The sequence below is a fragment of the Cydia strobilella genome, chromosome 10 (genome assembly GCF_947568885.1).
Source record: "Cydia strobilella chromosome 10, ilCydStro3.1, whole genome shotgun sequence".
Taxonomy (NCBI): domain Eukaryota; kingdom Metazoa; phylum Arthropoda; class Insecta; order Lepidoptera; family Tortricidae; genus Cydia; species Cydia strobilella.
The window spans coordinates 7307650-7322015 of record NC_086050.1 but is presented as its reverse complement, the minus strand read 5'-3'; the positions used below and the strand labels follow the sequence as shown (position 1 = coordinate 7322015).

At 35.7% G+C, this 14366-nt stretch overlaps 3 protein-coding genes across 3 annotated transcripts in view; 2 read left to right on the top strand and 1 right to left on the bottom strand.

Moving 5' to 3' along the window:
* Nucleotides 1–3804: 3804 nt before the first annotated feature.
* On the bottom strand, nt 3805–5487 carry LOC134744758 (partner of bursicon). Its single transcript, XM_063678674.1, has 3 exons — nt 5139–5487; nt 4489–4613; nt 3805–4114 (listed from the first exon to the last, which is right to left on the bottom strand). The coding sequence occupies exons 1-3, from the start codon at nt 5260–5262 to the stop codon at nt 3944–3946; spliced, it is 420 nt and encodes a 139-aa protein (XP_063534744.1). The 5' UTR covers nt 5263–5487; the 3' UTR covers nt 3805–3943.
* Nucleotides 5488–6776: 1289 nt separating this feature from the next.
* Nucleotides 6777–9603, top strand: LOC134744699 (bursicon). The gene is made up of 4 exons (XM_063678608.1): nt 6777–7128; nt 7872–7981; nt 8638–8763; nt 9377–9603. The coding sequence occupies exons 1-4, from the start codon at nt 7023–7025 to the stop codon at nt 9509–9511; spliced, it is 477 nt and encodes a 158-aa protein (XP_063534678.1). The 5' UTR covers nt 6777–7022; the 3' UTR covers nt 9512–9603.
* A 1227-nt stretch (nt 9604–10830) lies between these two features.
* Nucleotides 10831–14366, top strand: part of LOC134744559 (lysine-specific histone demethylase 1A) — a 439624-nt gene continuing 436088 nt past the window's right edge. Inside the window, exons 1-6 of the mRNA XM_063678397.1 lie at nt 10831–10950; nt 11035–11270; nt 11602–11791; nt 12327–12480; nt 13109–13237; nt 13869–14011. Coding sequence (XP_063534467.1) covers nt 10927–10950; nt 11035–11270; nt 11602–11791; nt 12327–12480; nt 13109–13237; nt 13869–14011 — 876 coding nt within the window. The 5' untranslated portion in view covers nt 10831–10926. The remainder of the gene's footprint in view (nt 10951–11034; nt 11271–11601; nt 11792–12326; nt 12481–13108; nt 13238–13868; nt 14012–14366) is intronic.

The window sequence follows — 14366 nt, the reverse complement described above, 5'->3', positions numbered from 1 at the left end:
TACAGGGCGCCCCTCATCGTCTTACATGCAGGGCTCCTGCGGCGTCCCTCACAGTTATTCAGCGCGCTTCGCGCGCTTTTACATTCAGGGCGCCTGCGGCGTCCCTCACAGTTATTCAGCGCCATTCGCGCGCTCTTACATACACACTTAAAGGTCGGGCGGAGCCGGACATTCATCGCGCTTGGCGCGCTCTTACATTCAGGGCGCCTGCGGCGTCCCTCACAGTTATTCAGCGCCATTCGCGCGCTCTTACATACACACTTAAAGGTCGGGCGGAGCCGGACATTCATCGCGCTTGGCGCGCTCTTACATGCAGGGCGCCTGCGGCGTTCCTCAGAGTTATTCAGCGCCCTTCCCGCGCTCTTACATACAGGGCGCCTGCGGTGGCCCTCACACTTAAAGGCCGCGCTAGTCGCGCTTTGCGCGTTTTTCACATGCAGGGCGCCTTTAAAGGTCGGGCGAAGCCCGACATCCAGCAAACCCTCCACACTTAAAGGTCGGGAAAAACCCGACATTCAGCGTGCTTCGCGCGCTCTTACATTGCGATAAGGGCCCTCCACACTCGTACGCGAATCGCAGCGCGAAGCCGCGAACGCGAGTCTGGATTCTAGTTCGCTAATCAGCGAAATCGACTCCACACTTGCGTTCGCGGCTTCGCGCCGCGTAGTCTGGAGCGCCCTATAGGCAGACACTCATATTGGCACGTCTGTGCATAGTGCATATTGAGTGATCAGCACATTTAATGTAGATCTTGTGATAACCCAACCCAATTCCAAATAATTAAATTGAAATTAAAGACTTTTCTTTTTCACTCGATCACTTTAGTGTCGTAGGACTGATGTAACCCGGAGGCTCGCGGGCCGCAAGCGAGCGGTTCGCGGGCCGCATGCGGCCCGCGGGCCGCCGGTTGCCGACCCCTGATTTAGAGTATATGTAGACGAACAGAATTGTGCTAAAAGGTCCTCACTCAGCTTAATGTCCCGAAGTGAATCCTAGGACAAACTACGTGATGCTGATTTTCAGTGAGGCCGAGGCCTGATAAAACTAAAACTAGAACTAAAACTAACTAGGTAGCAGAAATAAGTTCAAAATTAAGTAAGTAACAAAAACATAAGGATCAATCCATATCCATACTAATATTATAAATGCAAAAGTGTGTTTGTCTGCCTGTTACCTCTTCACGCCTAAACCGCTGAACCAATTTAGTTTAAATTTGGCATAGAGATAGTAAGTCCCGGGGAAGGACAGAGGATAGTTTGTATGTCGGAAATGAAATGAGGGATGGAAATGAGAAAATTAATTAATTGCCTGTTAATTGGTGTTAGCAATCAAGCATATTCTCAAAATGATTGCCATTACATTTTATCCAGCCGTTATACTAAACTTGCTGTAACTGCTGGCACTTATTCTACGCAGACGAAGTCGCGGGCAAAAGCTAGTCAATAATTAAAAGTGAGAAAAAAGAAATCTAAAGAACACGTTGAACACGAACGGGTGTGTATGTGTTTGTGTGTGTGTGTGTGTGACTGAGTGTGTGAATTAAAAATTAGATTATACAGATAAATGTATGGAGTATGCTGTATGAAATTACATTCCGTACATAAGTACAAACAAGTCAAGTCAAGTCATGCAAACCAATTTAACTGTAGAAAAAGGTGCGAATTTCAAAGTTTCCATGGGAGATTGACACTTCGCGCCTTCCTTTTTTTAAACTTGCCTCCTCTATCTATAGGTACAGAAGAAATATCTGAGGTACCTAATATCAAAGATAGATATAACTCCGTAATAGATGGATACAGTCTAAGGAAAAAACGTGCCTCGAAAATCAAGAAAATTTGATTCTCGTTCAGAGGGCGCTACTAGTTTTGGCCTACAGTCGTATAGATGGCGTTGACGGTTTCGTTTGTTATTTAACAATTTTAACGCATATCAGTAAAAGAACATGGGTCAAAATTATAAAAATAATTAATGCAAATAAAAAAAATCATTTATCTATATTTAAATACATTCTATCGTATTTTTATAAATCTTCATTTTTAGTTTTAAAGTGTGTCGACAGATGGCAGTGAATTTACTGGGGTTAAAAAAAATTTACTATGACAGTACCGCTCTAGTATAAGTTACTCTATGCTAATATGTACTAGTACTAGGTACTATGTCAAAATATGAGGGATTATTTTTTATCGCGGATTGGCAAACCAATATTTTTTAAAATTAATATTTAAATTATGTTTCAAAGATTGAATGTATTTACCAAATATTTTACAAATTGACATCACAGATTGAACTTAACAAAAAATTACAAACGGAATACAATAAAATTACAATAAAAAAATACCATCCATAAAAATACCTATTACTTAAAAATAATTACAATATACTTAACTAACACTAAACTTAAACTAATCCATTAAAATTTAAAACTAGTCCAACAACCCACCCCGCATCGCTCCCGACGCAAGGTGCCCATCACGCTTGCTGCGTTTCCGCGTTGGACCGCGATGGACAACCTCTGCGCCAGGAACGACCCAAATAATAATTATATAAAAGCCAAAAAGATGAAAAATATAGTTGTAGCCACAAATGGTCGATACCCCATGCGAAATTTTACGCACATTTTTTTAACACATTTACTGCCAGGGGGCGTGGCCTAGGAACAAACTTGTATGACGGTGAACGCACATGTGCGTTGGGGGCAGTGAATGTGTTAATGATATAGGACGAGCGATAGCGATAGAAACGAGCAGACAAATAGCTGGTAAGCGATTATACCCTCGCCCTTCAACTCCTGCAATACCAGAGGGGTTGTAAGAGCGTTGTCAGCCTTTAAGATTGGTTTATAGTCCGTCTAAGCCAATTTTGCAACGATTTGAATAGAAAAAAGGAAGTGGTGTAGTTACACTCTGCCATTGCAAATGCCACTCAGACTTAGCTTAGTCGGACTCTATTAAACTATTATTTTCTGGGTAGCCATAGTCTTACTTGAAAAAAACCGGCCAAGTGCCAGTCGGACTCGCGTTCCAAGGGTTCCGTACATTATACATTTTTTTTAAATGTACAGTCAGCTGCAGAGAAAAGGCACATCCCCCTGCATAGAAGTTTGTATGCAAGGGTCCTAAGCGAATAGTAATTAGTATTGCTGACTGTACCTATTTTTTATGTGAAACGTGAGATGTCTTTAAAAAATCCGTAGGGGTCGGATTAAAAACGATGTAATTAAGTCCGACTCACGCTTGATTGCACATTTGTAATAGGTTTTCCTGTGATCTATATGTAAAGAGCTATTTTATATAATTTTTTCAAAATTTTTGACTTAGTAGTAGTAGTAGTTTTAGTAGTTGTAAAGGGGGTAATGGTCATTTTTTCGCTATTTTCTTGAATAACTTCTAAACGATTTAGTTTTAAATTACAAGAAAAATGTATTTTAGATTCTCATAATGAGCTCTTTCATGTGATATGTATAACACGATATAGTTTTAAAAACTGTATTTATTACCTTTCTCATTTACCCCCCAAAAGTGGCCCCCATGTTTAAAATTCATTTATTAACGTTACATGTCTTTGGGTCACAAACTTACGTATGTGTACCAAATTTCAACTTAATTGGTTGAGTAGTTTTGGAGAAAATAGGCTGTGACAGACGGACAGACAGACAGACGCACGAGTGATCCTATAAGGGTTTCGTTTTGTCCTTTTGAAGTACGGAACCCTCTCATATTCCCTCACAGTCTTTATCAGACCACTCACAGGTAAGTATGCATAAAAGGACCTCAAAGAGAGAAATAATATAGAAATATACTCATAATAATTCATATTTATTTTAAAACCTTGACCAAATCTAGAATATAACATTATGTAGAATTTATTTTATCGTGCCGTATCCATCGTCAATATTATTTTGCAGGTAAAAAAATCTATCCCATACATTTTAATCACAATTAACTCATCGGCTATAGTCTCCACATTTAAAACATTGGCATTCGTCTGGCTCTTGAAGCCTTATTTCCATGACAGCGTATTTAGGATCATCCAGCCTTACCCCATCGGCATTGTAACAATGTGAAAGTGTAACGATACGTTCTCTGAGGTAATTTTCTCTACAGCAGTGACATTCCTGAAATTAAAAATAATAAATATTTATCATAAAATTTAAAACATACTCGCATAGATTTTGTATTTTTGTATTGTATTGGTTATGTGCGAAGTTGGTGATGGGAAAAATTTCATGGGACTACATCCCCGTACTAATCGAATAAATAAAGAATAAATAATAAATTTAAACTGTCTTAAGACATACTTAATGTTATTAAGCTAATTTTACGGTTTAACTCACGCATTTTTAGTCACTTGCGCGGCATGTTTCGGAGAGCCTAGGTCTCCATTTTCAAGCGCTAACAGTGCGTGAGTAGCGTTTACGATGGATTTAAACCGAAAAATTAGCTTAATCTTCATACTAATTGGCAGGCTGCCAACTGCCGGAGCGAATACCTTTAAAAACCCTGTAACAGTTGCAATAGAAGGGTGCACTTGGCTACTGCACATTCCTTCACATTTGTTCACAGTGACCTCTCCATTACATGATCTGACCAGTCTTCCCATTTCGTCATACTGTTCTGTAAGTGAAAAAAAAAACCTATATTACACAGTTAAAATTTATAGTAAGAATTTTATATAAAAGTATCTATTAATATTTTTATACACTTGTAGGTTTTCACAACTGAGTAAGTGTCTACTTATAATTTATGAATATTTCCTCATAAAACGCTAATACAGTAGAAGTTAGGCCAAGATAAGTCTGCAGCGATTTTGATAGCCCAGACTGTGCAAGTGTTATTTTAAACGTCTAACTTCTATGAAATTATGACGTATAAATAACACTTGCACAGTCTATGCCTTCAAAATCGTTACAGTTATCTTGGTCTAACTCTATGTTTATACTATTAGGATCTTGCTTATAGTTTGACTTTGGGTTTTATTTTAGTGTAGGTAATCAAAATTAAATATTTAAATCGAGTATACAATTTTGTCACAATTTCATAAATTTGTAAAACAATAATCATAGATTTATAAAATAATTACATTCCGTGAAAGTGAATTTTATATATAGCAATATTTTAATACATAACACACATACATACCCTTTGTGACCAATATCTCACTCAGAGATGTTTCACAATTTTCATCAGCTGAACAAGTAACTAAAGTAACGAATGAAAATTCTAAAACAAGTAGAACTAAACGTTTAGAATTATATAAAGCCATTTTAAGAAAACTCTTATGACACAGATTTGTCTATCTAATCTTTATTTTACTATCATGCCCTATGGGTGCCTACAAATCAACTACTGTTGTAATGCTAAGATTTTAGCCTTATATAGCAGCTCATTTTGTTAAAGGACGTTACAAGGGATCGCGTCTTGACAATCAGCAGGGGTTTGAGCACATAAGTTAAATGTCTTGTAAGTTAAGTGATCAAGCTATGAGTATTTTTATTATTTCTAGGTTAGCGTAACTATTGTGTAGATATCTATTTTCTTGCTATTTGACGATATATTTATAAAGTAGTTTATCTTTTTTTTGTAATAACATTTAATAAGCATTATCTTAAGTGGCTGTATGCGCAGCATATTTCGGGTGACGACAACATGAAAAAAAATTATGAGCTTTTTATTAAACAAAAAATTATACAAATAATTTATTGAAAAAAGTATTGTACAGAGGTTCATCTTAAAGACTAAGAGTTGTTAGTAGAGGAAAGTGGGTTACAAATGCCTGAACTAGGAGTTCCTGTGTTTCAGGCAGCGAAGGAAAAAAATTATCACGTTTTAATTATTCACTTAATTATAAATTATAAGTAGTGCTTAAACAATAAAAGTCTTTTCACCTTAACAAAATAGGACTGTAATGTTCTGCCACTAGAGTGCAGCACTAGCCATTTAGTAAACCATAGAGTAACTTATACATACTGTACCTTTAACAGGTTTTTGACAAGTTTTCAGAGATAATAAAATATGACATTGATGCATCAAGGCGGTTTGTTTACAGAGGACCTACCGCCTACCGGGAAACGCGAATCTGAAATTTCGCTATCTGCCTCTTTATCGCTCGAATATGCAAGAGTGACAGTGATGTTAGATAACGAAATTTTGATTTTCTTGTTTCGCGATAGACCCTCAGATTGTGGTAGTGGCGCCACCTACGCAGAGTCTCGCGTAATATTCCCTATTAAGTATTTTTTTGTGAATAAATTAATTAATTATATGCTGAAATACTAAGTTTCATCATTTTATCTGCACGTGCACTTATAATAAGGAAAACTATGCCGGGAAGTCGTGTAAGTGGGTATTTATTTGCGAATAATCAATGCTATCTATGGTATGGAATGATAATATCGCTATTTTTCGAATGTCGTCGTCGGCAATAAATAATCATTCTTGAAATTTGAATCAAACATTGTACGTTATTCCTTTCTTTTAAGATATGATGTTGCTTAGGAAGACTTATTATTTTTTGTCCGTTCATTCGATTGGCATCATAAAGATAGGGGTGTTTTTTTTTACATTTAAGTCGGTTCGATTCCCAGACGAAGCAAGTAATTTTTAGAAAATCTTTGAATGCAGTATTACTAATTTTAAAAATAACAAAGTCTTATTTCAGCAAAATGCCCTATCTACGACATTTAGGCTACTTTCCCTTCATGTCCTATACATATATTCTTTGGACGCCCTGTATATATAATAATATATAATAGTTAATATATATAAAAAAGTATGAACTTAATGGATAAAATACTTGTTAGGAAATAGGCTAACTGCGTATGCCCAACAGGAAACCCGTGTGATCGCTGCTGGGGACATGTTCTCTTAAATGATTTTTGTAATTTACTAGCTACATAAATAATTTATATAGATCAAGAACCCTTTATATACGACTTTTCCGTCTTAGTGATTCACAATGTCTTCATTAAACAACGAAAGTGTACAACTTTACTTGCGTATTGAAAATAATTTAAATAAATAATCATGATACACAGTCACGTTATTTTGTTCAGTGTATTATTTTTGTCAACATGTCAGATAAAACAAAGCAAGTCCAGTCTTATTACCCAAGAAGTTGAGCTACCACCAGGTAAGCAAAATGTGTAGATAATGCAAATCATTTATGAAGTTATTTTATATACTGTACCCATTTTATAAGACGCAAAAGTATGAAAAGTAGGATATCAAGCTAATTTGCTTTCTTTCGTTTGAATATCTCGTAAGAATTTTTATTTCGAGTTTTTGTCAATAACGCATAACGACACTCAAAGCTTTTATTAAAAAATAAAGAATAGGTTTAGCTTGAATGATCAATTGATCATCATCGTATGTAGTATCCCGCAGGAAGAACTCTCTCAAGTATTTCCTCAACAGCTTCCATGGGCCGAGAGCTTTTTAGGGTAAGTAGGTATTTGATGCAAGTCATGCGAGCTGAAAATTTGTGTCATACTTCTCTAATCATACCCTAACTAAGAACTGCCTTATTTTTTTATAACTCAGTATACATTTTATTTTAAATTGTAAATGTATAAAAATACGTTAAAATGTATTTAAATAGGATAAATGATTTTCTTATTTGCGTTAATTATTTTTGTATGATTTTGACCCATGTTCTTTAACGGTTATGCGTTAAAATTATAAATAACAAGCGAAACCGTCAACGCCCTCTATACGAGAGTAGGCCAACACTAGTGGCGCCATCTGATCGAGAATCAAATTTTCGTGATTTTCGAGGCACGTTTTTTCCTTAGACTGTATCCATCTATTACGGAGTATCTTTGGTATTACCAAATTATCCTTTAGTATATTTATTTAATATAAATGTGTATGCAGGACAGGAATGTGTCATGACTCCAGTGGTGCATGTATTGAAACATCCAGGGTGCCAGCCACAGCTGATTCCATCGTATGCTTGCGTTGGAAAATGCACCAGCTATTTACAGGTAAATATGATTCTACTATTACAGTTTTGGAGTATGTAGGATGTAGAGAGGGCAAATAGAGACCACATAGAGACTACTTTTTCCAGGTCTACGCGGCAGTTATGCCTGGGACCCAAGGCCAATGACAGTTTGTTAGGAATTGTATACGAGTATAGCAACTGACATTTGGAACTCCATACGCGCGATGTAGGAAATGTATATGAACTATAGGCAGTGGCTATACTTACTACTGCTACGATTGCTTCTACCAAAGAGGATATAATAAGATAGAGCGGTACTGTCATAGTAAATTTTGTAACCCCAGTAAATTCACTGCCATCTATCGACACACCTTAAAACTAAAAATGAAGATTTATAAAAATACGATAAAATGTATTTAAATATGGATAAATGATTTTTTTATTTGCATTAATTATTTTTACGATTTTGGCCCATGTTCTTTCACTGATATGCGTGATTTTTTTTAAATAACAAACGAAACCGTCAATGCCATCTATACGACAGTAGGCCAAAGCTAGTAGAGCCCTCTTATCGAGAATCAAATTTTCGTGATTTTCGAGGCACGTTTTTTCCTTAGACTGTATCCATCTATTACGGAGTTATATCTATCTTTGCTTCTACTAAACTTAAAATATATACATCATTCTTTTGTTCAGGTGTCAGGAAGCAAAATTTGGCAAATGGAACGTTCATGTAATTGTTGCCAGGAGTCTGGTGAACGGGAAGCTACGGTTGATTTGTATTGTCCAGAAGCAAAAAAGGAAGAGAATAGATACAGGAAGGTGTGTAGGTTTGTTGTATTTAAGTATTTTGTAATATATAAAGTTGTGACATAACTAACCGTGTAATCTAAATTAGACAACTAGAGTCGGACAAAGATAAGTCTGCAACAATTTTGATAGCACACGCAGTGCATGTGTTATTAAAATTTTCTAAAGTAAGGTGGGGTAAGGGTAAGGTAAGATTATCACCGGGGTAAGACTTATATCGACCGGGATATGGACCGTGATTACGTTTTATATTGTTTTCGAGTTCCCGATATTTCGACGTTTAAGTCTATTGAAACCATAGAGTAACTTATACTAGAGCGGTACTGTCATAGTAAATTTTGTAACCACTGTAAATTCACTGCCATCTATCGACATACTTTAAAACTAAAAATGAAGATTTATAAAAATACGTTAAAATATATTTAAAAATGGATAAATGATTTTTTTATTTGCATTAATTATTACGGAGTTATATCTATCTTTGATTGAAACTAACCGTGAATAATTCAAAACTGTAAGACTATTATTTGTATGGAATCCTCATGCTGTTAGTCTTGCCCCGAGCAGAATAAACTAAGTTAGTCTTAACCCACCTTACCTTAATTGTATTTTTATTTTATTTCAGGTGGTTACAAAAGCACCACTTGAATGCATGTGTCGTCCTTGTGGTACTATTGATTCAAATGCTATTATTCCACAAGAAACAGTTGGATACGCTGAAGAAGGACCGCTCCATAATCATTTCAGGAAAAGCTTCTAGACGAAAATTGTTTTAATCAAACTTTGTATAGATTCGTGCAGTTCTTATAATTGTTATATGTTATTCAGAGACTATTAAAAGCCTTGACCAATTTTTGTTATTTATTTCACATCGACTTGTCCAATGAATCCTGAGAACGAAATGTTTACCTGAAACGAGTAACCCCTTACGGGTCAGTTTCATATAAGTGCTTCTACTGATAAATTCTACACTAAATTTACAATTTACAATCGTTACACAATTTGTCCTTAAGAGGGCATCGTCTGTCCATTGGCGTCCTCATTAGGGGGATTGTGTTTTCTAATAAACTAATCCGTTTCTGTATAATCCAGTACATACATAATATTAATGTTGTAGTATACTTTTGTTCCAAGCATAATATACGGGTTTGCCAGTACGCAGCGTACAACGTAGGCGAACAACACGCGAACGCGAAGCGAAGCGATGCAGCGCGGGTTGAATCAATCCTTTGATACCTATAGAAGTGTCCTACGTGGTCGATCTCGTTGCGAACGTAAACGCCGTGAGCCCGCTGCCAGGCGGCTTATTTCGGCTACACCCGTAACTATATATCGTAGCGATTTCAGACTGTGCATATAAATCGAAGGTCAGATAAGTCCAAATTAACTGCATCGACTTTGCAGGCAACAGTGTGGAAGCGCCACTACTGAAAAAAATGCCATTTTCTTAAAAGTTTTTTTCCCTGTTGAGAACTGCCATCTGTAACGACTATAATTAATTTTGATGGGTGTGTACCTAATGCTTAATATATAAAAAAACTATCATACCTTTGTTATAATGCCATTTGATATATAAATATATGTTATAATGTTTATATTGTGATTTCGTCTAAACTGTCATTGATATAATGCCTATTATAATATAATTTTTAAGTAGTATACTTCAGTAGTATAGTTTATATCTTTTATAATGGATTTTGATATATTATATTTTTGTATAAGGGGTCATCCATTAATTACGTAACATAAATTTCTAGGTTTGGCATTGGCACTTGGTCACATTTTTGGCAATTTTGTTTTCAACGACATTGGCAATTAGAATAAGGTATTAGTCATTTTTAGTCATTATGTCACTTGTTAGAACAAATAATATACTTTACAGATACAGATACAGATACAGATCTTTTATTGGTAAAAATAATAATAATTTATTGGTTTAGAGTATGTAACATAACATAAAGTCAATGTATACAGATGGAACCCTGTGATACATTGTTATTAACCGGTACCAAACATGACTGGCCCATCACTAACTCATTTGACACTGACGTTTGGTAAAATATTCAATTCAATTTCAATTTCTGAACGTTAGTTTGTTTTGTTTCCCGATTCGTGATTTTTGCGGTCTGCTTCTAGTTGCTTTTAACGTCTATTTCTTCATCACTAATTCCCAAAATGAGTCGCCGCAAACGCGTGAAGGTTTGTTATTGTAAACTGTATTTAATTCTGTGTATTTAAAGCTAAGATGTTAGTAATCAGTGAGGTTATGTTTATTGATCTTAGGTCGACAACCGGGATTTGGATGAGAAATTAAAACAAGATGATTCTGAGTCTGATCAATCTGAAAAGAGTAAAATCACGTCCATTAGTCCAACTACTGTTAGCAGTAGAAGAGAGTCTACCTCAAGCCGCAATACAGACGGGAAAGAATCCAAGAAAGATGAAAAATCGACGATTATATTGGACGAAACCAAAAGTGAAGATATTGAGGAGGTTAATTACAAGGAAATGCTTAATAGGTATGTACGAATAAAAAAGTTATCTTCCTTAAATATGATAATTCAGATGGACTAAGACACAAAAATTATCTGCAGGACATCACTTTACAGCGTTTAATAAAAATACTTTGTCTTGTTTCAGTAGGTACTTTAATCAGGCCTTGGATGTCTACAGGTTACTTTACAAAAATTGGTAAAGTTGGAGTTCTTAAAGTGGCCAAATGTTACTAAAGAACTACCTACAATTTGTCATTGTTAAAAAGTCTTGTAAACCAAGACACATTATAAATAGACAAGATGAAAATAAACCATTAGTTCCCATTATGCTACAACCGCATTGTATATATTGCAGTTTGGAAGGAGCAGCTTTCCAATCAAGGCTGCCGTTTGACAAAATGTCTTCATTGGAAGCCGAGTGCTTCTCAGATCTGCAGGGTGCCTGTAGCCATGCATTTGTTCAAATCCGGAACAGAATCCTGAAGATGTGGTTTGAAGACCCCAAGAAACAACTTATTCAGGAACATGCAGTTTCCAAAATGGAGGTATGTTTTGATTATTTCAGTCTCATTTCTGTATAAACAAAAGATTAATTTGAAACAGATTTAAATTATGCTAGTCAGGGGTGTCCAACCTTTTTGATACAAGGGGCCACGGCCAGGCCTTCTCCTAGGAGCTTCCAGGGCTAAATTAAGGTTGATTCTGTTGGCGGGTCATAGTTTAGCCCAGGCTATATTTATTTATTATTTGTATTTGGCTACGCTGGTCTGATGACATAATAAAAGGAGTAGGGGCCAACTGGATCTGGGAGGCCCAAGACCACAAAAAACGGAACAATCTGGACAAAGCCTATACCTCTTAAGAGGGTTCTGGTGTAATTATCTTTGAACTGTAAATTAGGATAATCCTAGTATAGGTTACATTACTAATATTTTATATTTGTTATTCGGTTACCCAGAAATAAAAAGACTTTTATTTTTATTTTCTTTTATTTATTATTTGTAAAGCGGTCAAAGAGTTGTAACATATGATTTTGGAATTTAAATTCATTAATTTGTAAGAATGCTTTTCTTATTTTAGCCCCCATATAATGGAGACCCAGCTTTAATTATCAGGACGCATGCATTTCTGGAGAGACATGGTTTCATAAACTATGGAATCTATGAGCGGCTTACAGCAATACCATCGCCTCCCAAAGGAAAGCAGAGGCCTAAAGTCATCATTATTGGAGCAGGTAATCTCAACATTTTTTTTTAGTTTATTTAGAACACAAACAGTCACATATACAAATGGATTTGAAATACAAATGTACTTAACATGCTTAACCCTTAAATGCATGATTTTTTGTATAACTTTTTAATAAATTGAAATAGATGTGTCATGCTGTATAAAAGTAATAAATGTGATTTTGGATAGCTGCATATTGAGCCACGGACCATCAAATATACGATGCATATATACATCATTAATATCATTATGCATTTAAGGGTTAAGAAACGGACCTGGAGGTTCATTATTAAGTACATAATGTTAACATACATACTAACAGCATAAATAAAAAGAAGATCAAAGAAATCATGAGCCATACCTACCTAGGTAGGTAGGACAACCGGAAAGTTACATTTATACATTTAGTTATTTATATTTATTTTCAATACTTGAACTATTGCCACAATTTAGGTTTAAGTTTCATTCTAAGACTAGACAGGGAAGTGTAAAAAGGATCAATATCATGTAGGTTTTTGTATTTTGATTTAATTATTAGTTTATATCCTTTTATTCACAGAGTTGTTCCCCAATGTTTCCCTGTTCAAAATTATAAATAAGTTTTTAATATAATTGCATATAAAAATATTCTTCAGGTGTGTCCGGTTTGGCGGCTGCTCGTCAACTTCAGTCGTTTGGCTGTGAGGTAGTCATATTGGAGGGCAGAGACCGGGTCGGCGGCCGCGTGGTCACGTACAGGAAGGGACCTTATGTTGCCGACTTGGGTAAGTGTTAGACATTAGGCCAGGATTACACTCGTAAGTTTTACTTACGTAAGTAGGGACAAAGCTATTTGCTAGAATGAGATAACGATATCCATATCTCATTCTGTAGTATAGCTGTGTCCCTACTTACGTAAGTAAAACTTACGAGTGTAATGTTTTAATGTTTATTTGGGCACAAACGGTACATGTTTCTTATAACTAGTGTCTTATACATAATTCATAAACCAGGACAGTTGCCACCACTTAATAGCTCATTAAAGAAAAACAAAATACATGATAACTAAACTTAAAGATTAACAACGAGGGTCGAATTAGGACAGGGGCTAAATTAATGAAGATAAAACTATTTCTAATCCTGGCCTTAAAGCAATTGCTAGGTTGGCTCTCTGTAATTTTGAATTTAAAACAGTTAAGAATGTAAAGTTGTCGTCTCCCGTTAAACGATTACAAAATATATGTATAATTAATCAATTTTCTCACAGTAGTCTAGAAAAGCACTTTGTAATGACTCGGCCGAAAGTGCAATCGATGAACTCGTATCTTCGAGGGCCTGGTTGGCCCTCTAACTAACCTGTCAATCTATTGATCACTTTCTAGCCTCTTCAACAATGTAATAACTTTTATTTTGCAGGTGCTATGGTTGTAACTGGATTGGGCGGTAACCCGGTGACAACGCTGTCAGTTCAGATGAACATGGAACTACATAAGATCAAGCAAAAGTGTCCACTCTACGAAGCTACTGGCAATCAAGTTCCTAAACATAAAGATGAAATGGTAATATGTAATATATTATTATTTTTTATAGTATCGTAACTATCACCGCGGGCGTATGGGGGGGTCTCGAATGTAAATTCCAAATAATGATGACACACTTCGACTTCAAACTCTGGTAAATCCATTCGACTCTCTTAGGAAATATCTACCCTTTTCTTAATACCAAAATCGCAAAATCTGACAGTTGGATTTACCCGAAGTTAAGCGACTCATATATTGTTTGAATCAGAATTTGCTACTATTAAGTTTTGATATTATTTAAGTAGGTACTCCGCGGTTTTGACATAGCTACTAATCTTTTATTTTATGAAATTCAGCCTCAAATGCTAAATGCAGTGCGCAAACAATTTTTTGC

Excerpts from the sequence above, each read along its gene's own strand:
- LOC134744758 (XM_063678674.1), bottom strand. The coding sequence starts at position 5,262 with ATGGCTTTATATAATTCTAAACGTTTAGTTCTACTTGTTTTAGAATTT. Across the intron at positions 4,614-5,138 it reads TGAGATATTGGTCACAAAGG|AACAGTATGACGAAATGGGA; the intron begins GTATGTATGTGT and ends TTTCACTTACAG. Across the intron at positions 4,115-4,488 it reads CTGTTACAGGGTTTTTAAAG|GAATGTCACTGCTGTAGAGA; the intron begins GTATTCGCTCCG and ends TTTTAATTTCAG.
- LOC134744699 (XM_063678608.1), top strand. The coding sequence starts at position 7,023 with ATGATACACAGTCACGTTATTTTGTTCAGTGTATTATTTTTGTCAACA. Across the intron at positions 7,129-7,871 it reads AGAAGTTGAGCTACCACCAG|GACAGGAATGTGTCATGACT; the intron begins GTAAGCAAAATG and ends ATGTGTATGCAG. Across the intron at positions 7,982-8,637 it reads AATGCACCAGCTATTTACAG|GTGTCAGGAAGCAAAATTTG; the intron begins GTAAATATGATT and ends TCTTTTGTTCAG.